The following is a 23,837-nucleotide window of genomic DNA, read 5'->3' as shown; positions in this document are numbered from 1 at the left end:
TCAGGACTTAAGGGCATGTATTTCCAGAGTAGCTCCCAACATACTTGTTAGAATGTTCTGGGATATAAAAAAGCAGAATGAAAGCAACTTCATCCTCTGCCTCCCCAGAAACCTGTGCTTCCCTCTCTCACAGCACAGGTTTTCATGATTACAATGATCTGTTTGTTCATCTGCTTCCTAACTCAGGAGTGAGACTCTTAAGAGCCCATTATGTGTGCTAGGCTACTTGGCATCTAAGAGTGAAACTCTTAGAAGTTTCAGCTGAGTAGCTTGTTGATAAAGCCAGAGGCACAATTCAACCAAACTAAACTATAGCTTTATCAATTTGAAAAACTGGGTCAGACACTCCGGAAAGTCCCACCAAAGGGACCCAGTAGTGAAGATGCATCACTAATAAGGGAAAGTGCAAGGGTATTGGAGTGGAGCTCCAATTTGATAATGTACAATGAGCAAATATACCAGCTCCAAAGGAGGCACCCATGTAAGTTGCATCTTTTCCTAAAAAAATTATCTTGTTCCCTAAAGTTACAACTGGAAATGAATTTTTATTACCTGATGAGAAAGGCATAAAATAGTCACTTTTCTTAAAGTTGCCACTCTTATCCAGAAAGTGACCAGGGTCGAACACCTCTGGATTAGGGAATTCCTTATTGTCATGCAGCACGGAAGTCAGTGATGTTATTATTCTTGTTCCCTGGAAACAACAGACAGATAAAATTAGTTATAAAAAAGTTGAATGGAGGGTTGGGGTTGTGGCTCAGTGGTAGAGCGCTTGCCTAGCACGTGTGAGGCACTGGGTTTGATTCTCAGCACTGCATATAAATAAATGAATAAAATAAAAGTCCATCAACAATTAAAACAATGTTTTAAGTCAAATGGAAAGAAATAATAGAATTCACCTGATCTATATTTGAGGAAATCCAGGTCCAAGGAAACACAGTGACATTTCCAGAAAGACAAACCAGGCAAGAGTTTAAACCCACAAGCAGTAATTTCGTGAAAGCATCCTCTGTGAGCAGTTGTAGGGCTGAGTACTTGGGAATATGGATTCTAGACCTTCTGAATTCTACTTAGCACTAAGCTGGGACCTTGGTGTCTGTCCCCACCTGTTGTTCTATTTCATCAATTCAGTTTTTGCATATCTCACATGTGGTTTACGGTTTAAAATAGAATTTTGGGCTCACTCTTGATAAGTCAAGAGTATTTAGAATTTTTTCATGTGAATTTTTTAGAGCTCTGGTCTGATTTAAAATGACTACTGGTGAGATATTAACAAGTACACTAACACCTATTGAGCACTTATCATTGGAATGTAATATGTTTCATTTTATTTCAAACATGGAGGAACTCTTCACAGATGAATCCTATCTTAAAAACACAGCTGGGGTGAAAATTAGAAAAATCGCCATGTTGTAACAATTCAGGTAGGATCATCAAGTCAGGCACGGATCATCAATTAGTGTTAAAACTTCTTGTTGAAGTAGATGGGGTAGAGAGAAAAGATGGGAGGGGAGGGAAGGTACCGTAACCCGGCTGCACGAGCTGCCGCAACCCGGCTAGACACAGAAACACGAACCGCTCAAGCGGGAAACAAAGCTTTATTTTAAAAAATCCGCCAGCGATCCCTGTGCGTCTTGCTAGCAAGCCGGTCCACCCACGTGTGTCACCAGAACCGGGCGCGCGCACCTCCCCCGGAAATTCCCTCCTACTATCCTTCCCCAACCAATGGGAACTCTCCCATTACATGAGTGACATGAGTAACCTGAGTCCCGTAACAGGCCGAGGTGAACAGCAGGAGTCCAATTTTCATATGAATGTAAAACTTAACATAATCATAATCTCAATGGCTAGCTGGCAGCCACCTAAACCAAAGGTACCATGTATCAATATTTTTGCTGTGGCTCCTAGCAGGAAGGGAGGATAGTAGAGGATAGGAAAGGTAGCAGAATACAACAGTTACTAATAGGGCATTATGTAAAAATGTGGATGTGTAACCAATGTAATTCTGCAATCTGTATTTGGGGTAAAAATGGGAGTTCATAACCCATTTGAATCTAATGTATGAAATATGATATGTCAAGAGCTTTGTAATGTTTTGAACAACCAATAAAAAAAAGAAAAAAAAACTTCTTGTTGAGGGCTGGGGTTGTGGCTCAGTGGTTGAGCATTTACCTTGCATGTGTAAAGCACTGGGTTCAATCCTCAGTGCTTATAAATAAATAAAGATATTGTGTTCATCTACAACTAAAATAAAATAGTTTTTTTAAAAATGTTGGTTGAGTTATTGGAAACAAGTTATTCATGACGGACGTCGTTTTTATTTTTATTTTTAATAACAGAACCTCAGGCCGCCCCGCCCGAACCCGCAGTGGGCCTCCGCCATCCGGGCTTCCCCGGAAGGCATAGCGCTCGCTCTGGGAGCAGCTGTTTCTCCATCCCGGTCCCTAACCACGCGGCCACAGCTAACTGGCTCCACAGGTGGCAACGCGGCGGGTGCAGAAGTCAAGTCCCGGAGCCAGCAATCGTTTTTGCAGCGGCGGTTACCCTGAGCGGCTTGGGCCACCCCGCCCGAACCCGCAGTGGGCCTCCGCCGTCCGGGCTCTCCCGGAAGGCATAGCGCTCACTCTGGGAGCAGCTGTTTCTCCATCCCGGTCCCTAACCACGCGGCCACAGATAACCGGCTCCACAGGTGGCAACTCGGCGGGTGCAGAAGTCAAGACACGGAGCCAGCAATCGCTTTTGAAACGGCGGTTACCCTGAGCGGCTTGGACCGCCCCGCCCGAACCCGCAGTCGGCCTCCGCCGTCCGGGCTCTCCCGGAAGGCATAGCGCTCACTCTGGGAGCAGCTGCTTCTCCCCCCGGGTCCCTAAACACGCGGCCACAGATAACCGGCTCCTCAGGTGGCTCTGCGGCGGGTGCTGAAGTCAAGTCCCGGAGCCAGCAATCGCTTTTGCAAGCGGCAGTTACCCTGAGCGGCTTGGGCCGCCCCGCCCGAACCCGCAGTGGGCCTCTGCCATCCGGGCTCCCCCGGAAGGCATAGTGCTCGCTCTGGGAGCAGCTGTTTCTCCATCCCGGTCCCTAACCACGCGGCCACAGCTAACCGGCTCCACAGGTGGCAACTCGGCGGGTGCTGAAGTCAAGTCCCGGAGCCAGCAATTGCTTTTGCAATCGGCGTTCACCCTGAGCGGCTTGGGCCGCCCCGCCCGAACCCGCAGTGGGCCTCCGCCATCCGGGCTCCCCCGGAAGGCATAGCGCTCACTCTGGGAGCAGCTGCTTCTCCCTCCGGGTCCCTAACCACACGGCCACAGCTAACCGGCTCCACAGGTGGCACCGCGGCGGGTGCAGAAGTCAACTCCCGGAGCCAGCAACCGCTTTTGCAAGCGGCGGTCACCCTGAGCGGCTTGGGCCGCCCCGCCCGAACCCGTAGTAGGCCGCCGCCAATTTCCAGCGAAATCGAGGGGCTCCAGACAGATTTCCATCGTGCAAAGTTCGACTGCGGGAGCTCCTTTTCTCCGCACGGAGGGGCGCATAGCCTGATAGGCAATCGCCCTGCGGCTGGAGTCTGTGGCGCGCACTGGGGAGCTACAAGGTGCCGGAGCGGGGGGAGCAAAGATACCTGCGGCCCACTGGAAAGACAGGCCAGGGGGTAAATTTCAAAAACACAACAGTTGCACCAAGCAGAAAGAAACGCGAGCAGTATGAAAAGACAAGGAAAGAAAGGACTACAAGCTATGCAGGTCAACTCAACATTAGAAGAGGTAATAGCTGCAACTGATGGAATGTCAGATAAAGAGTTCAGGATATACATGCTTCAGATTATCTGGAGTCTCAAGGAAGATATGAGACAGCAAAATCAGACAATGAAAGATCACATTGACAAACAAATCCAGGAAGTAAAAGATCAATTTCACAGGGAGATAGAGGTAATAAAAAACAAACAAATAGAAATCCTAGAAATGCAGGAAACAATAAACCAACTTAAAAACTCAATTGAGAATACTACCAGCAGAGTAGATCACTTAGAAGAGAGAACATCAGACAATGAAGACAAAGTATTTCAACTGGAAAAGAACATAGACAGCTCAGCAAGTCTGCTAAGAAACCATGAGCAGAACATCCAAGAAATATGGGACAATATCAAAAGACCAAATTTAAGAGTCATTGGGATACAAGAAGGCACAGAGCTCCAAACCAAAGGAATAAACAGTCTATTCAGTGAAATAATAGGAGAAAACTTCCCAGAATTGAAGAATGAGACAGAATCCCAAATCCTAGAAGCCTACAGGACGCCGAATATGCAAAATCATAAGAGATCCACACCTAGACACATTATAATGAAGATGTCCAACATACAGAATAAGGAGAGAATTTTAAAAGCTGCAAGAGAAAGAAAGCAGATTACATTTAGGGGTAAACCAATCAGGATAACAGCTGATCTCTCGACACAGACTCTGAAAGCTAGAAGATCCTGGAATAACATATTTCAAACACTGAAAGAAAATGGGTTCCAACCAAGAATCGTGTATCCGGCGAAATTAAGCTTCAGGATAGAAGATGAAATTAAAACCTTCCACGATAAACAAAAGTTAAAAGAATTCGCAGCTAGAAAACCATCTCTTCAAAAAATCCTTGGCAAAACATTACAGGAAGAGGAAATGGAAAATAACATTGAAAACCAACATTGGGAGGTAGGACAGTAAAGGGGGGAAAGTAGTCAAAGAGGATAACAAATCAGGTTTAGTAACATCAATAAATAAATATGGCTAGAAGAACAAACCATATCTCAATAATAACCCTAAATGTTAATGGCTTAAACTCACCAATCAAGAGACACAGGCTAGCAGAATGGATCACAAAACAAGACCCAACAATATGCTGCCTACAGGAGACGCATCTGATAGGAAAAGATATTCATAGACTGAAGGTGAAAGGTTGGGAAAAATCATACCACTCATATGGACTGCGGAAACAAGCAGGAGTGGCCATACTCATATCTAATAAAATAGATTTCAAACCAAAGTTAATCAAAAGGGATAAAGAAGGACACGTCATACTGCTCAAGGGAACCATACACCAACAAGACATAACAATCATAAATATAAATGCCCCAAATAATGGCGCAGCTGTGTTCATCAAGCAAACTCTTCTCAAGTTTAAGAGTCTAATAGACCACCATACAATAATCATGGGAGACTTCAACACACCTCTCTCACCACTGGACAGATCTTCCAAACAAAAGTTAAATAAGGAAACTATAGAACTCAATAACACAATTAACAATCTAGACTTAATTGACATATATAGACTATACCACCCAACATCAAGTAGTTACACTTTTTTCTCAGCAGCACATGGAACCTTCTCAAAAATAGACCATATATTATGTCACAGGGCAACTCTTAGACAATATAAAGGGGTAGAGATAACACCATGCATCTTATCTGATCACAATGGAATGAAACTGAAATTCAATGATAAAAGTAGGAAGGAAAAATCAAGCATCACTTGGAGAATGAACAATAGGTTGCTGAATGATCAATGGGTTTTAGAAGACATCAAGGAGGAAATTAAAAACTTCCTAGAGTTAAATGAAAACACAGACACAACATATCGGAACCTATGGGACACATTGAAAGCAGTTCTAAGAGGAAAATTCATTGCTTGGAGTTCATTCCTCAAAAAAAGAAAAAACCAACAAATAAATGATCTCATACTTCATCTCAAAATCCTAGAAAAAGAAGAGCAAAACAACAGCAAAAGAAGTAGAAGGCAAGAAATTATTAAAATCAGAGCTGAAATTAATGAAATTGAAACAAAAGAAACAATTGAAAAAATTGACAAAACTAAAAGTTGGTTCTTTGAAAAAATAAATAAAATTGACAGTCCCTTGGCCATGCTAACAAAGAGAAGAAGAGAGAGTACCAAATTACTAGCATACGGGATGAAAAAGGCAATATCACAACAGACACTTCAGAAATACAGAAGATAATCAGAAATTATTTTGAATCCTTATACTCCAATAAAATAGAAGATAGTGAAGGCATAGATAAATTCCTTAAGTCTTATGAACTGCCCAGATTGAGTCAGGAGGATATAGACAACCTAAACAGACCAATAACAATAGAGGAAATAGAAGAAACCATCAAAAGATTACCAACTAAGAAAAGCCCAGGACCGGACGGGTATACAGCAGAGTTTTACAAAACCTTTAAAGAGGAACTAACACCAATACTTTTCAAGCTATTTCAGGAAATAGAAAAAGAGGGAGAACTTCCAAATTCATTCTACGAGGCCAACATCACCCTGATTCCGAAACCAGACAAAGACACCTCAAAGAAAGAAAACTACAGACCAATATCTCTAATGAACCTTGATGCAAAAATCCTCAATAAAATTCTGGCGAATCGGATTCAAATACATATCAAAAAAATTATACACCATGATCAAGTAGGATTCATCCCTGGCATAACATTCTAGCAATGTGTTTTTAGCTTTGTGTGCTAATAATATGTCATCCATATAGTGAAATATTTGTAGCTCAGGATTTTGATTTCTAAGTGGCTGGATTACTTTGTTAACATAAATTTGACACATAGTTGGGCTGTTAGCCATCCCTTGAGGGAGTACTTTCCATTCATATCTCTGATCAGGACCTTCATGATTTAGTGCAGGGATAGTAAATGCAAAACGTGGACTATCCTCAGGATGAATTGGAATTGAAAAAAAACAATCTTTAATATCTATAACTAAAACATACCAAGTTTTTGGCAAAGCAGACAACTGAGGAATCCCCGATTGAGCAGTTCCCATAATGACCATTTCATTATTAATGGCTCTTAAATCTTGCAATAATCTCCATTTACCAGATTTCTTTTTGATGACAAAAATGGGAGTATTATGGGGAGATACGGAAGGTTGTATATGTCCTTCCGCTAATTGCTGTTTGACCAGGTCATGGGCTACTTGTATCTTTTCTTTAGTTAGGGGCCACTGAGGAACCCACACTGGTCTTTCTGATTTCCAAGTAATTTTGATTGTCTCAGTGGCCCTTTTTGAAAACCCAATCCATGTTTATTTATTTCTTGATTTATTTGTATTGGTGCTGCTATACCTTGTTCTTGTTTTTCTAATCTTTTTCCTTTCCTAAAACCTTGTCTAGCCATAATAGTGGGTGCATTTTGATTGATATTATTTGTTAATGTTAAACCTAATTGATCTAAGACATCTCGTCCCCATAAATTTACAGGAAGATGATCCAATTCATATGGCTGTATAGTTCCTTCACATCCTTCAGGATCCTTCCAATCTAATACCATTGCACTTTTATCGGGATTATTCGCCACTCCTAGGCCTCGAAGCGTTTGAGTGGCTTGTTGTAATGGCCAATGTTTTGGCCATTCTTGATGAGAGATAATGCTAAGGTCTGCACCTGTATCCATTAACCCATTAAATTCATGTCCTTGAATATTTAGTTTTAGCATGGGGCGAGAATCTAAATTTAAAGAAAGCATAGCCCAATCTACACCTGTGGAGCCTAATCCCTTGGAACCTCTTTCTACAGCATGACTGGAAAATTTATCATGTAGGCATGGTATTATTAGTAACTGTGCTATTCTATCTCCTGGTGAAATTACTGATATACCCTTTGGAGAACTGGCAATAATTTTTATTTCACCTTCATAATCGGGATCAATTACTCCAGGACTTATCAAAAGTCCTTTTAGAGTAGAAGAGCTGCGTCCCAATAATAAGCCTACTGTTCCTTTGGGAAGAGGTCCTTTCACCCCTGTGGGAATGATTTGAACTCCCATCTCTGGAGTTAGTACTGATTTGACGGAGGCGCAGATGTCCAACCCTGCGCTCCCTCTAGTCTGTCTGATGAGGGATCTGATGCCCTGGGCACTACCCTGATGGGGTTGCTGGGGTTGCTGGGTTCCTCCAGAGCCCCGTATATTTGTGGTTTGGGGCCCCGGAGCATTGGGGCCCCCTGTCCGTTTTTTGGCAACGGAGCCCGATGCCTTTGTCCACGATATTGTGGATAAAAACCTTGTCCTTGCTCATTTTTTGATAATGGAGTACCCTCTATGGTGGTTTGAGAACGGCATTCATTAGCCCAATGTCTCCCTCTACGGCATCGTGGGCAAATACCCGGTATTCTATTCCTTTGATACCTAGTATTGTTAAACCCTCCTCCTATGGGGCAATTCCTTTTAAAATGTCCTGCTTGTTGACAATTGTAGCATGTTCTTGGCCCGGCATCTAAAGCCTGTTTTACTGCAGCTGCCACAATTTGCCCTTGTTCATTAATGTCTCTGGCATCTAAAGCCTGTTTTACTGCAGCTGCCACAATTTGCCCTTGTTCATTAATGTCTCTGGCATCTAAAGCCTGTTTTACTGCAGCTGCCACAATTTGCCCTTGTTCATTAATGTCTCTGGCATCTAAAGCCTGTTTTACTGCAGCTGCCATGACTTGCTCTTGTTCATTAATGTCTCTACACAATTTAATATATTTGTTTAAATCTTCCTGTTTCCATGGTCTAATGATATCTCTGCACCAACGATTCGCTTGGTCATAAGCCAGTTGTTTTATTAATGGCATTGCTTGTTCTGTATTCCCAAAAACTCTGGTAGCTGTTTGAATAAGCCTATCTACAAATTCAGCATAAGGTTCATTAGCTCCTTGTATTATCTTAGATAATTGACCTTGTAAACCTCCATGTCCTTGTAAAGTCTTCCATGCCTTAAGTGCATCTACAGCAATTTGTGCGTATACACCAGGATCATATGCAAGTTGTTGCTGCCGATCCTCATAAGGTCCCTTTCCTAACAACATATCTAGATTTCTCTGAGGATAACCAGCTGCTGCATTTCCCATAGCCGTCTCCTTGCAAAATTCCTCATTAGCAACCTTCCATAACAGGTATTGTCCTCCAGTTAGCACAGCTTTACACATATTAGCCCAATCTGCTGGCGTCATATTTAAGTTGGTAATGGATTCGATCAAGCTTACAGTGAAGGGTGCTTGAGGACCATAGGTTGTTACAGCCTCTTTTAGCTCCTTCACTGTTTTGTAAAATAAACCCTGGTGAATTCGCTGCCCTCCTACCTCAAATACAGGGCATACTTGAGATCCTGTCTCAGGATCCCAACTATCAACTGCGGGGGTTGGGAGCCTCCTAGCATATGGAGGTGGTGCTGTTGGTTGGAGACTTTCACTCTCTAATAGAAAGATGTTATTAACAGTCTCCTGTTGTAACTTTTCCCCTGATGGCTTTTGCTGCTCTAAACTTCCTTCCTCTACCTTTGAACTGAAGGCTTTGGACTAAGCAAACCAGATACGTTCGCCCACAATGTCAATGTGCCAACTGGCAGAGTCCCTGGGTTGTACTTTTCTATTCTTTTTAAATCTTCACCATGATGGTTCCATTGTGATATATCTAACAACTCCTCCTTAAAAAGCCATGGGCTATATTTTTGTATTGTATCAACGTATGCTCTGACTGCTCTTGATTTTACTGGGATGCCTCCTTCGTCTAACAATTTACTTAACACTCTTTCGGTTTGTTTTTTACTAATTGCTGATCCCGTATTTCTACTATAATACAACCCAGCAAGATAACACCAAAGCAAACCGAGACAGAATCCAATAAAAATGGAACAACAAAATTTCATTATAGTCTTTCTATCCTCCTGACATGTGCATCCGTCCTTTCTCCCTATCTGTTCCTCAGACGTAAATAGTTTTTCCTCAAATGTGAGCGGTTTTTCTTCCGTCTCACTCATCTCCAGGGACTGAAATGTCCATCCTTCCTTTCTCCCTATCTGTTCCTCAGACGCAAATAGTTTTTCCTCAGATGTGAGCGGTTTTTCTTCCGTCTCACTCATCTCCAGGGACAGGCAACTTAAAACAAAAATGAAGCAAAACAAAAGAGTAAACTTAGAATGGCTACCCATCCTCTCGCCCTGCCCTCAGGGGCGAGCAGTTTACTTACCCTCAGTCGTTCCCCGTGCGGGCCACCAAATGCCGCAGTCTGGCTGGGCACAATTCAGGAGCTACTTGTCAAAAGAAACAAACTTTATTTTTAGAACTACAAACGCCAAACAAAACAGCTCCTCAGGAAAAACCCTCAGAGCCCAACTGCCACCACCGGCTTCCACAAGCCTCTCCACACACCAACCACCACCTCCCCCAATCCTCCTGCTCTTGAGGCCGATTGGCTAGGTCGCGTGGGCGGAGCCAAAGAAGTCCCCCAATGAGCAGTTCCGTAGTCTGAAGGGCAGGGAAACAGCCCAATGAACATGACCGCAGAGGAGCCAATCAGCTAGATGTTGCTGGGGCCACTGTGAGCCAATCATCAGCTGGCAGCTTGAAGGGCAGGGAAACAGCCCAATGAACATGACTGCAGAGGAGCCAATCAGCTAGATGTTGCTGGGGCCACTGTGAGCCAATCATCAGCTGGCAGCTTGAAGGGCAGGGAAACAGCCCAATGAACATCACGGCAGAGGAGCCAATCAGCTAGATGTTGCTGGGGCCACTGTGAGCCAATCATCAGCCGGCAGCTGGAAGTTTGCTGGAAGCTGGAAGTTTGCTGGGGCCCCTTTGGCTGTGGCTCTCAACAAAGAACCATGTAATGTTATGAACGACCAATAAAAAAAAAAAATAACAGAACCTCAGCAATAAAGAGATCTGGCAAACATTCCCATACTAAGTGTGAATCTTAGTAGCACCAATAATGGAACAAACTGAAATCATGTGATACCATCCACAATCTAATACAGTAGGACATACATGATATCACCTATATAATGTTCTTTTCCAAAACACAAAACTGGCTTCTAATCTCCGAGAAAACATTCACACAAAATCAAGCTGAGGAACATTTTACATGACCGTGGATTGAACTCTTCAAAAGTGTCAGGGTGGGGCTGGGGTTATGGCTCAGGGGTAGAGTGCTCGCCTTGCATGTGCAAGGCCCTGGGTTCGATCCTCAGCACCACATATAAAAAAATAAAATAAAGTTTAAAAAAAAAAAAAGTGTCAGGGTACGCTGCTACATTGTTGGTGGCACTACAAATTAGTACAACTACTCTGGATAGCAGTGTGGAAATTCCTCAAAAAACTAAGAGTGAATCCACCATATGACCCAGGCACTCCTTGGCATTTATCCTAAAAAAAAAAAAACTAAAATCCGAATAATATAGCAATACATTCATTTTGATGTTTATAGCAGTACAATTCACATTAGCCAAATCAGGGAATTATCCCAGATGCCTGTCAATATATGAATGAATCAAGACAATAATTAAATTCACCATTTCTGTACATTGTGATCCAACTGTAAATATCTTGATAGCAAATATTTGTTTTTTAGGGTTTATATTGTTTATAATAGGATCTGTTAACATTGCCCTTAACCTCAAATGAGAGGTATTAGAACCTTACAAGGGCACTATAAGCCTATAGGGTAAAAACCATAATGCCTCAGATCCACAGGGCTAGAAAGGAAGACACACAAGCAACATGAAAGTCAAGGGAAGAAAGTGCCCCAAACAAATCAAGATACCACATTATTAGAATCCATGGCCAGCACTGCAGAAAAAGTGACAGAGAAGGAGTTTAGGACGTATATAATTAAAATGTCCTGTGAATTAAAGGATGATATAAGAGAGCAAATATAGGCAGCAAAAAATCACTTTGACAAAGAGCTACATAAACAAATACAGAAAGCAAAAAATTACTTCAATAAGGAGATAGAGGTTCTAAAAAAATCCTTGAAATGAAATAAACAATGAACCAAATTAAATGTTCAATTGAAAGCATTACCAACAGAGTAGACAACTTGGAAGACAGGACCTCAGACAATGAAGATAAAATATATAATATTGAAAAGAATGTAGACCCACACAGTGAAAATGGTAAGAAACCATGAGCAGAACATTCAAGAAATATGGAATAGCATAAAAAGGCCAAATTTAAGAGTTACTGGGATAGAGGAAGGCACAGAGTTACAAACCAAAGGAATGAGCAATTTATTCAATGAAATATCAGAAAATTTTCCAAACATAAAGAATGAATTGGAAAATTAAATGCAAGAAGCTTACAGAACACCAAATATACAAAATCATCATAGACCCACACCAAGGCACATTATAAAGAAAATGCCTAACATAAAAATAATAAGGAGAGAATATTAAAAGCCATGAGAGAAAGGAACCAGAGTAAATATAGTACATATATATATAATTTAAACTAATTAGATTATGTGCAGGTTTTTCAACCAAGACCCTGGAAGCTAGAAGATCCTGGAACAACATATATCGAGCTCTGAAAGAAAATGGATGCCAACCAAGAATCTTATATCCAGAAAAATTAAGCTTTATATTTGATGATGAAATAAAAACCTTCTATTAGAAACAAAAGTTGAAAGAATTTACAACTCAAAAGCCTGCACTACACAACATCCTTGGCAAAATATTCCATGAAGTAGAATTAAAAAACAAAAATAAAAATCAACAAAAGGAATTATTATACTAAAGAAAAAACTAATCAAAGAAGAAACCAAGTCAAGTAAAATGCCAAAAATAAACAAAAATGGCTGGGAATATAAACCAGGCCTCAATAATAATCCTGAATGTTAATGACCTAAACTCACCAACCAAAAGACATAGACTGGCAGATTTGATTAAAAAAAAAATAATATGCTGCTTCCAAGAGACTCATCTCATAGGAAAAGACATCCACAGACTGAAGGTGAAAGGTTGAAAAACATCATACTACTCACATGGACTGTGGAAGGAAGCAGTACGTATCAAATAATGTAAACTTCAAGTCAAAGTTAACCAAAAGGGGAAAAAAACGAATATTTCATACTGCTTAAGGGAATCTTATCAACAAAACATAATAATAATAAATTTATATGCCCCAAACAATGGAGCATCTGTGTTCATCAAACAAACTCTTCTCACGTTCAAGAGTCAAATAGACAACAACACAATAATTCTGGGAGACTTTTAACAGTCCCCTTTCACCACTGGATAGATCATCCAAACAAAAGCTGAACAAAGAAACTATAGAACTCAATAATACAATCAATAACTTAGACTTAACTGACATATATAGAATAATTCATCCTTCAATGAACAAATACACTTTCTTCTCAGCAGCACATGGATCCTTCTCTAAAATAGACCATATATTATGCCACAAAGCAACTCTTAGCAAATATAAAAAAGTAGAGATACCTGCATTCTATCAGATCATAATGGAATGAAATTAGAAATCAATGATAAAATAAAAAATAGAAGCTACTCCAACACCTGGAGACTAAATAATATGCTACTGAATAAACAATGGGTTCCAAAAGACATTAAGGAGGAGATTTAAAAATTCTTAGAGATGAATGAGAATACAGATACAACATATCGAAATCTCTGGGACACTATGAAGGCACTACTAAGGAAAGTTCATTGCATAGAGTTCATTCCTTAAAAGAAGAAAAAGTCAACAAATAAATGACTTACCATTACATCTCAAAACCCTAGAAAAAGAACAAAACAACACCAAAATTAGTAAAAGACAGGAAATATTAAAATCAGAGCTAAAATCAATGAAATTGAAACAAATGAAGCAATTGAAAGAATTGACAAAACAAAAAGTTGGTTCTTTGAAAAAATAAATAAAATTGATAAACTCTTAGCCATGCTAATGAAGAGAAGATGAAAGAAAACTGAGAAAACTCAAATTACTAACATACATGATGAAAAAGGAAATATCACAAGCAGAGGTTTCCATCCTCATATCAAATAGACTTCAAGCCAAAGACCTACAGAAATCACAATAGATACTACAGAAAAACAGAATTAGAAATTATTTTGAAAACTTGTACTTTAATATAAAATATCAAAGGCATTGAAAAATTTCTAGACTCATATGATTTGCCCAAATTGAATCAGGATGATATATACAATTTAAACATATCAATTTCAAGCAATGAAATAAAAGTCACCATCAGAATTCTACCAACCAAGAAAAGCCCAGGACCACATGGATACACAGCTGAGCCCTACAAGACCTTTAAAGAAGAACTAATACCAACACTATTCAATTTATTTCAGGAAATAGAAAAAGAGGGAGCACTTCCAAACTCATTCTATGAGGCCAATATCACCCTGATTCTAAAACCAGGCAAAGACACAACAAAGAAAGAAAACTTCAGACCAATATCTCTAATGAATAGAGATGCCAAAATTCTCAATAAAATTCTGGCAAATTGAATACAAAAACATATCAAAAAGATACTTGGGGCTGGGGTTGTGGCTCAGTGGTACAGTGCTCATCTACTATGCATGAGGCACTGTGTTTGATCCTTAGCACCACATAAATATAAAATAAAGATATTGTGTTGACCTAAAACTTAAAAATAAATTTTTTTTAAAAAAGATAGTGCACCACAATCAAGTGGGATTCATTCCAGGGATGAAAGGTTTGTTCCACATACAGAAATCAAAAAATGTAATTTATCACATCAATAGACTTAAAGATAAGAATCATATTATCATCTCAATAGACGCAGAAAAAGCATTCAACAAAATACAGCACCCCTTCATGTTCAAAATACTAGAGAAACTAGGGATAACAGGAACATATCTCAACATTGTAAAGGCTATCTATGCTAAGCCCCAGGTAAACATCATTCTAAATGGAGAAAAATTGAAAGCATTCCCTCTAAAAACTGGAACAAGACAGGGATGCCCTCTTTCACCACTTCTATTTAACATAGTTCTTGAAACACTGGCCCGAGCAATTAGACAGATGAAAGAAATTAATAGGAAAAGAAGAACTCAAATTAGCACTCTTTGCAGGTGTTATGATTCTATACCTGTAAGACCCAAAAAGTTCCATCAGAAAACTTCTAGAACTAGTAAATGAATTCAGCAAAGTAGCAGAATACAAAACCAACAGCCATAAATCAAAGGCACTTCTGTTATCAGTGACTAATTCTCTGAAAGGGAAACAAAGAAAACTATGCTATTAACAATAGCCTCAAAAAAAAATACTTGGGTATCAACCTAATGAAAGAAGTGAAAGACCTCTACAATGAAAACTACAGAATCCTAAAGAAAGAAATTAAAGAAGACCTTAGAAGATAGAAAGATCTCCCTTGTTCTTGGATAGGCAGAATTAATATTGTCTAAATGACCATACTACCAAAAGCATTATACAGATTTAATGCGATTCCAATCAAAATCCCAATGGCATTCCTCATAAAAATAGAAAAAAATAGTCATGAAATTCATCTGGAAAAATGAGAGACCCAGAATAGCTAAAGCAATCCTTAGCAAGAAGAATGAAGCAGGTGGCATCACTATACCAGACCTTAAACTATACTTTAGAGCAAAAGTAACAAAAACAGCATGGTATTGGCACAAAAATAGATTGGTAGACCAATGGTACAGAATAGAGGACACAGAGACTAATCCACATAATTACAGTTATCTTATGTTAGACAAAGGTGCCAAAAACATACATTGAAGAAAAGAGTCTCTTCAACAAATGATGCTGGGGAAAACTGGAAATCCATGTGCAACAAAATGAAATTAAACCCATATCTCTCACCATGCACAAAACTCAACTCAAAGTGGATCAAAGACATAGGAATTAAACCAGAGACCCTGCATCTAAATGAAGAAAAAGTAGGCCCTAATCTTCATCATGTCAGATTAAGCCCTTACTTCCTTAATAAGACTCCTACAGTGCAAGAATAAAATCAAGAATTAATAAATGGGATGGATTCAAACTAAAAAGCTTCTCAGCAAAAGAAACAATCAGTGAGGTGAATAGAGATCCTACAGCTTGGGAGCAAATTTTTACCACTTGCACATCAGATAGAGCACTAATCTCTAGGGTATATAAAGAACTCAAAAAGCTAAATACCAAAAAAACAAATAACCCAATCAATAAATGGGCCAAGGAACTGAACAGACACTTCTCAGAGGTGATATACAATCAATCAACAAATATATGAAAAAATATTTAACATCTCTAGCAATTAGAGAAATGCAAAATAAAACTACTCTATGATTTCAACTCACTCCAGTCAGAATGACTGCTAATAAGAATATAAACAACAATAAGTGTTGGCAAGAATGTCGGGGAAAAGGCATGCACATATATTGTTGGTGAGACTGCAAAATGGTGCAGCCAATATGGAAAGCAATATGGAGACTCCTTGGAACACTGGGAATGGAACCACCTTTTTTTAAGTATTTATTTTTTAGTTGTAGTTGGACACAATACCTTTATTTCACTTATTTATTTTTATGTGTTGCTGAGGATCAAGGCAAGTGCTCTACCGCTGAGCCATAACCCCAGCCCTGGAATCACCTGTTGATCCAGCTATCCCACTCCTTGCTCTATACCCAAAGGACTTAAAAACAGCATACTACAGGAACACAGCCACATCAATGTGTATAGCAGCACAGTTCACTATAGCTAAACTGTGGAACCAACATAGATGCCCATTCATCAGTAGATGAATGGATAAAGTACATATGCGTATGTACATACACACAATGGAATACTACTCAGCAATAAAAGAGAATAAAATCATGGCATTTGCAGGTAAATGGATGGAATTGGAGAAAATAATGCTAAGTGAAGTTAGCCAAACCCCCCCCCCAAAAAAAAAAAACAAATGCCGAATGTTTTCTCTGATATAAGGAGGCTGATTCATAATTGGGTTGGAAGAGAGAGCATGGGAGGATTAGACAAACTCTAGGTAGAGCAAAGGGGTGGGAGGGGAAGGGAGGGAGCATGGGGGTAGAAAAGACAATGGAATGAGATGAAAGTACACGTGTGAAGACACAAATGGTGTGAATATACTTTGTATACAACCATAAATATGAAACCATAGATATGAAAAATTTTGCTCTATATGTGTAATATGAATTGTAATGCATTCTGATGTCATACATAAAAAATTAGAATAAAAAATTTAAAAAAAGAAAAATGGGAATTCTTCCCCAAAATATTAAATATTAGTGTTAAATGCAATTTCACCAAAAATATCCACCAAGCTTTTTTTCTTTTTCTTTCTTCTTTCTTTCTCTCTCTCTCTTTCTATTTTTTTTTTTTTTTTTTTTTTGCATTGGGTATTGAACCCAGGGGCACTTAACCACTGAGCCACATCCCCAAACCCTTTTTTAATACCTTATTTAGAGACAGGGTCTCACTAAGTTACTTAGGACCTTGCTAAGTTCCTGAGGCTGGCTTTGAACTCACAATCCTCCTGCCGCAGCCTTCTGAGCCCCTGAGATTACAGATGTGCACCATTTTACCCAGCTTCACTGAGCTTTTTGAAGAGCTGATAAACTGATTCTAAATATATATGGAAGAACAAAAAACCAAGGACAATCAAGAATATTTTGAATAATGTGAGACTTTTTTCCAGTTATCAAGACTTACTATGAAGGTACTGTGATTAAGATATTGCTACTGAGATACGTTTTGAATCAAAATGAAAATCAAAAAAAAGACTCCCACATCTATAAAAATACAATGCAAAACAGCTGGGATCAATAAAAGGAAGAAGATTTAATAAATGGGTGGAGATTTTTAGCACAGTTGGTTTATTATTAAAAATTAAAATAATATTTAAAAATTTTTTAAAAATTAAAATTGAAAAAAGAAAACCACTTTCACATACTTGTCTAAATTTATTCTTATACATTTCAAAAAAAATTTGTGATAAATGTTACTTAAAAATACAAAATGAGATATATTTTCAGCAAATAATGCTGAGACAATTGGCTATTCATAAAAAGAAGTGACGGACATCATTACTTCACAGCATAAATAAAAATGAACTTTTGGGGCTGGGGATGTGGCTCAAGCGGTAGCGCGCTCGCCTGCCATGCGTGCGGCCTGGGTTCGATCCTCAGCACCACATACCAACAAAGATGTTGTGTCTGCCGCCGAGAACTAAAAAATAAATATTAAAAAAATTCTCTCTCTCCTCTCTCACTCTCTTAAAAAAAAAAAAAAAAAAAAAAAAATGAACTTTTAAAGATACATAGACCTAAATGTAATAGTTAAAACTATAAAACTTAAAGAAAATGGCAAAGAGTAAATAATATTTTAGATAGGACACAAAAGCATAAATCATAAAAGAAGTTATTGGTGAATTGTACTCCATAAAATTATATATCTTCTGCTCTTTTTAAAAAATATATATATTTATTTTTTAGTTGTAGTTGGACACAATACTTTTATTTATTTATTTTTATGTGGTGCTGAGGATCCAACCCAGGGCCTCACACATCCTAGGCAAGAGCTCTACTGCTGAGCTCTACCCAGTCCCTGAAGACATTCCTTTTAAAAAAAATTTATTTTTTAGTTGTAAATTGACACAATACCTTTATTTCTCTTATTTATTTTTATGTAGTGCTAGGCAAGTGTTCTACCGCTGAGCCACAACCCCAGCCCCCCAGCCCCCCCACCCCCGAAGAAAGAAAAGGAATTAAAACAAAAGTCACACAGACTGGGAATAAATAATTGCAAAACTTATCTACCATAATGAGCTTTAATTTTTAAAAAAAAAAACCCTTAAAAATAGGAATATAAACAACCCAATAAAAAATAGGCATATAATTTAAACAGACACATTAACAAAGAAGATATATGAATGGCCAATCAACATATGAGAAGAAGCCAACATTATTTATGAAGAAATAGAAGGGAAAACAAAATGTGGTACCACTGCAGTGGCCAAAATACAAAAAGACTAACAACGACAAGGGGTGTGGGATACCTGGAAGGGAGATTTAAAACATCACAGCCACATCACAAGACCATTTGGTGGTTTGGCCTAAAGTAACCACATAAGCAAAAAATCCCATTACTAAGTATTCTCCAGTAGAAAGGAAAACATGTCCACATAAGAACCTGCATGCAAATGTGCATAGCACCTGTAGTCAAGTAGTTAAAAACTGGAAATACACAAAATGTCCATCAATTATTGAACTTCAAACTGATAACCAATGTTTGATACTCCTTATGGAATCCCATTCAAAATAAAAAGGAGCAAACTTAAGATACAGCAATAAGAGCCAGACTGTAATCCCAGCAGCTTAGGAGGCTGAGGCAGGAGGATCACAAGTTCATATTCTGAATATTAATCCCTTACTGAACAAATAGTTTGCAAATACTTTCTCTACTGTTTGTTTCCTCACTCTGTTAATGATTTTCTTGGCTGAAGAGAAGCTTTTAGTTTGATATAATTCCACTATCAAAACTTCTTTTGTTAAAGGTTCATACAGTTTAGAAATCAGTCCAGTTTTTTTATACACATAATTCACCTAAAAATAGGTGCATAAATATATAAATGCACATATATGCAATATAATATATCATATATGTATATGATTTTTGTATGTTCATTTTTATCCTGCAACTTTTCTGAATTTATTTGTCAGTTCTAATTGGAGCTTTTTAGATTTTTCTATATATAAAATCATATCTACAAACAGAGGATAATTTGACCTCTTCTTATTATTTGGATGCCTGTCTTCCTCTTGCTGACATTGCTCTCAGCTATGTTGACTAAGAATAGCAAAAGCAGGCATCCTGATCTTATGGGACATGATTTCAGGTCTTCCTCATTCGATATGATGTTGGTTGTGGGTCTGTCATATTTAGCCTCTATTATGCTGACATACATTCATTCTTTATCTAATTTGTTGAGGGCTTTTGATTAAAAGAGGATGTTGAATTTTATCAAAGGCTTTTCTGTACCTATTGAAAAAATCATATGTTTTTTTTGTCCTTCATTTTGTTGATATGATGTATTACATTTATTGATTATATATTGAACCATCCTTACATTCCTGGAATACACCCCACTTGATCAGAAAGGTTAGCTAATGGCTACAGACAATTTTTCATATTCTGCAAGAAGGGAAGAATTCATCTGCTGAGTGGAGGAGAGACAAATACTTTATGACCAAATAAACCTCATCTAAGATTCTGCATTTGTTCAAATGTAATAATTGACACCAAAACAAAACATATTGGCATTCCAAAGCAAACGAACACAAAAAAAGTACACATAATGAAGTAAAGGCAATCAAATATAGCCACAGCAGGGAACATTAACTACCTTATTTGTGAAGCCATCACTATCCTAATGCCAAAAATTTGAAAAAGAAAATTTGAGAAAAAAAATATTGGAGACTAATGTCTCTGATAAATATAAACACAAATACCCTGAGCAAAATGTAGCAATTCAAACTGAGCTGTGGGTGTATGTATTTTTAAAATAAAATAAATAACTTTGCAGGTATTTGTGTTTGTATTTTTAAAATACATACAAACACAAATACCTGCAAAGTTATTCTATATGTACAGGCAGGCCAAATATATGACAATATTGACAGATATAGAAAATATATTTGATCAAATTGTACATGCATTTTGATTAAAAAGAAGGCATAAAAGTAAAAGAATAGGGCAAATAAAACAAATATTAACCAGATCACAGAATCCTATACACTAAAATTATAAATCAATCTACAAATTGTTAGCAATGATAAGTGAATCTAGCAAGGTTTCTAGATGTAAAGTCCTCTCATGTAAATTATATCTCCATATGCCAGAAACAAAGAAATAAAGAAAGTATTTTTAAAAGTATACAAGTCACATTAACATCAAAAATATCATTTATTTTGGGAAAAAGGAAGATAGGAAAGCCACTGCATTGAAAACAAAACAATACTGAGAAAACTAAAGAAAGCTTAAATGAATTGGGAGCATAATTATATCCATGAATTGAAAACTTCAACACATCAAAACATGCTTTCCAAACGTATTGATAGATTTAATGTCACTAATAAATAAGCAAACATGTTTTGGGAAATCGACAAATTCATACTTTTGATACATATTTTGAAATGTGAACACCTAAGTGCAGCCAAAAAATTAATAGAAAAAGTTTTAAGACACAAATCAAGACTTGTTATATAACTTTAGAAACCCAAACTGATAACAGAAGTTTAATTAGCTGCCACACATATGAGTTTTGCACTTACCTCATCTAGTGTTGATAAAGGATCAGAAACATACACTAAAATTGGGAACTTGAAGAGGATTGAAGCACAGTGTAAGAGACAAGCTCACCTTGGGAATGAAGTAGTTTCTAAATTTAACATCACAGGTCACTGCATGGGGCAGATTGGTGGGGATGAGATCAATGTATCTCTGGATCTCCTGTAACACAGCCTCTGTGTAGGGCATGCGGCTCCTGTCCTGCATGCAAGGGCTGCGGTGTCTGCCAATCACTTGGTCAATCTCTTCTTGGACTTTAGCTGAAAAGACAAAATTAAGAATTGAAGGAAAAGGAGAAAATGGCATATTTGTCATAACATTTCAGGACTACAGGAAGCATAATGGTGTGCCAACAGCATTATAAAGCCATAATTATATCTAGATTTGCTTTAACAGGTACACAACAACTCTCTTCCAATGTAGGCATTAAGACAAATCTGTAAACACATTCACAATAGCATATAAGATAACAATAAAAATAGGAATGAAAAAATAACTTGAATTATATAAATAATTAGCACGTGAACTGAAGAAATTACTGTCCTTGCAGGAAAAAAAAACACAAAATAAGAATTAATTTCATGGTCTAGGGCTGTAGCTCAGTGGCAGAATGCTTGCCTAGCATGGGTGAGGTACTGGGTTCAAATCTTAGCACCATATAAAAAATTTTTAAATGAATGAATAAATAAAAAAGTAAAATAATAAAAAAGAATTAATTTCATATCAAACTAATACAATAAATACAAACATTCTGAGCAAAATGCATCAAATCAAACTGACTCCCTTCCCACCTATAGTATCACCTTGTCCATCCTGAAGTGGCTACTCCCTCGACCTGGGGCCCAGCACACTCCCATCTTTGTATATGAGTTATTCTGATTCCTGGAGCCTATTACTTTAGTTCACTTGATTTCAGATATTTGGATAAAGAATAACCTCTAGTATCTTTGTGAGAAAATAAAAACATAGAAAGACATAAAAAGGGACATCAAGAATTTTAAATGTGAGGATAAATGGAGAGCACATGTAGAGTTTTTTTTTTACTAGCATATTTTTCTGATTTTTTATTAATTAATTTATTAATTTGTTCTAATTTGTTATACATGACAGCAGAATGCATTTCAGTTCATAGTAATCAAAACTTTCAAAATTATATAAATAAATGGAAATTAAATAACTTACTGTTGAACAACCAATGGGTCAAGGGTGAAATCAAAGGGAAATAAAATTTCTTTAAACAAATTAAATGTTTATAACAACCAATATCTACATTAATCAATCAGAAAGAAATAGGAGGGATGCTGGACACAAGGTGCACACCTATAATCCCAGCAACTCTAGAGAATGAGGCAGGAGGATCACAAGTTCAAAGCCAGCTTCAGTAACTTAACAAGACTCTGTCTCAAAAATAAAAAATAAAATGGAGTAGGGATGTTGCTCTGTGGTAAAGTGCCTCTGGGTTCAAATCCCACTACCAAAATAATAATAATAATAATAATAAAAAATGGATATCAGTAGAATAGAGCAAGCAAATCAGGAAAAGAGGGGGGAAAGAAAAATAAAGACACTGGGGAATAATATTGATCAAATTACATTGTGTGCACATACATATGGCATGAAGAATCCCACTATTATGTATATAATTATTATGAACCAATAAATTCTTTTTAAATCAGAAAAAAACTCAAATAAACAGCCTACTATTGCATCTCAAGGAACTAGAAAAACAAGAACAAACAAAATCCAAAATTAGGAAAACAAAGAATAAAGATCAGAGCAGAAATACATAGAGACTTAAAAAATGACAAGGATCAATGAAACAAAAATCTAATTCTTCAAAAAGAAGAAGTTGAAAAACTCTGAGATAGTCTAACAAAAAGAGAACAAAGACAGAAATAAATAAAAACAAAGATGAAAAGGGAGACATCACAACTGACATCACAGAAAAATAAAAATCATTAGAGATTATTATGAATAACTATCCACAACAAATTTGACAAACTAATAAAAAAACAATTGGACAAATTTCTGGACCTATACATCTTACCAACATTGAATCTTGAAAAAATAGAAAACCTAAGTAGACCTATAAAAAGTATCCAGATTGAATCCACAATTAAAAAGTCCCCCATCAAAGAGAAACTCAGAATCAGATGATTTCATTGCTAGTTCTACCAAACACTTAAAGATGTTCGATAATTCTTAATTTGTTCCCAAACATTGAAGAGGAGAGAATTTCTCCAAGCATCTTTTACAAGGATAGCATTACCCTAATACCAAAATCTGACAAGGGTACATTAAAAAAAAAAACTACAAGTAATATTCTTGATGAACAAAGATCTGAAAATCCTCAACAGCATACTAGCAAACAGAATCCAAAAGCATGTTTAAAAGATTATTCACCATGATCAAGTGGGATTCAGAGAAGCAAATATGATTCAGTATTTGCAAATCAATGATATGAAACAAAATATCAGCACAACAAAGAATTAAAACCATATGATCATCTCAGTTATACTTCATGACAATGAATGAGGAAAAGCTGAATGTTTCTAAGATCTGGCATAAGACAAGAATACCTACTTGTCACTTTTCAACATCGTACTAAAAGTCCTAGCCAGATCATTCAAGCAAGAGAAAGAAAGAAATGTCCTCCAAGTTGGAAAAGGGAATTCTAATTTTCTAATTATCACCGTTTGCAGATAACATGATCTCACACACAGAAAACCCAAAGATT

At 37.5% G+C, this 23,837-nt stretch overlaps 1 protein-coding gene across 1 annotated transcript in view; it reads right to left on the bottom strand.

Annotated features, from left to right (window-relative positions):
- LOC113178372 (cytochrome P450 2C18-like) overlaps positions 1-23,837 on the bottom strand; it is a 42,681-nt gene that overhangs the window by 1,650 nt on the left and 17,194 nt on the right. The window contains exons 8-9 of the mRNA XM_077799108.1: positions 21,173-21,360; positions 553-694 (exon numbers count right to left, since the gene is read on the bottom strand). Coding sequence (XP_077655234.1) covers positions 553-694; positions 21,173-21,360 — 330 coding nt within the window. The remainder of the gene's footprint in view (positions 1-552; positions 695-21,172; positions 21,361-23,837) is intronic.

Source organism: Urocitellus parryii, chromosome 5 (genome assembly GCF_045843805.1).
Source record: "Urocitellus parryii isolate mUroPar1 chromosome 5, mUroPar1.hap1, whole genome shotgun sequence".
Lineage (NCBI taxonomy): Eukaryota > Metazoa > Chordata > Mammalia > Rodentia > Sciuridae > Urocitellus > Urocitellus parryii.
The sequence above is the reverse complement of the archived record's forward strand: the minus strand, read 5'-3'. Positions and strand labels throughout refer to the sequence as shown.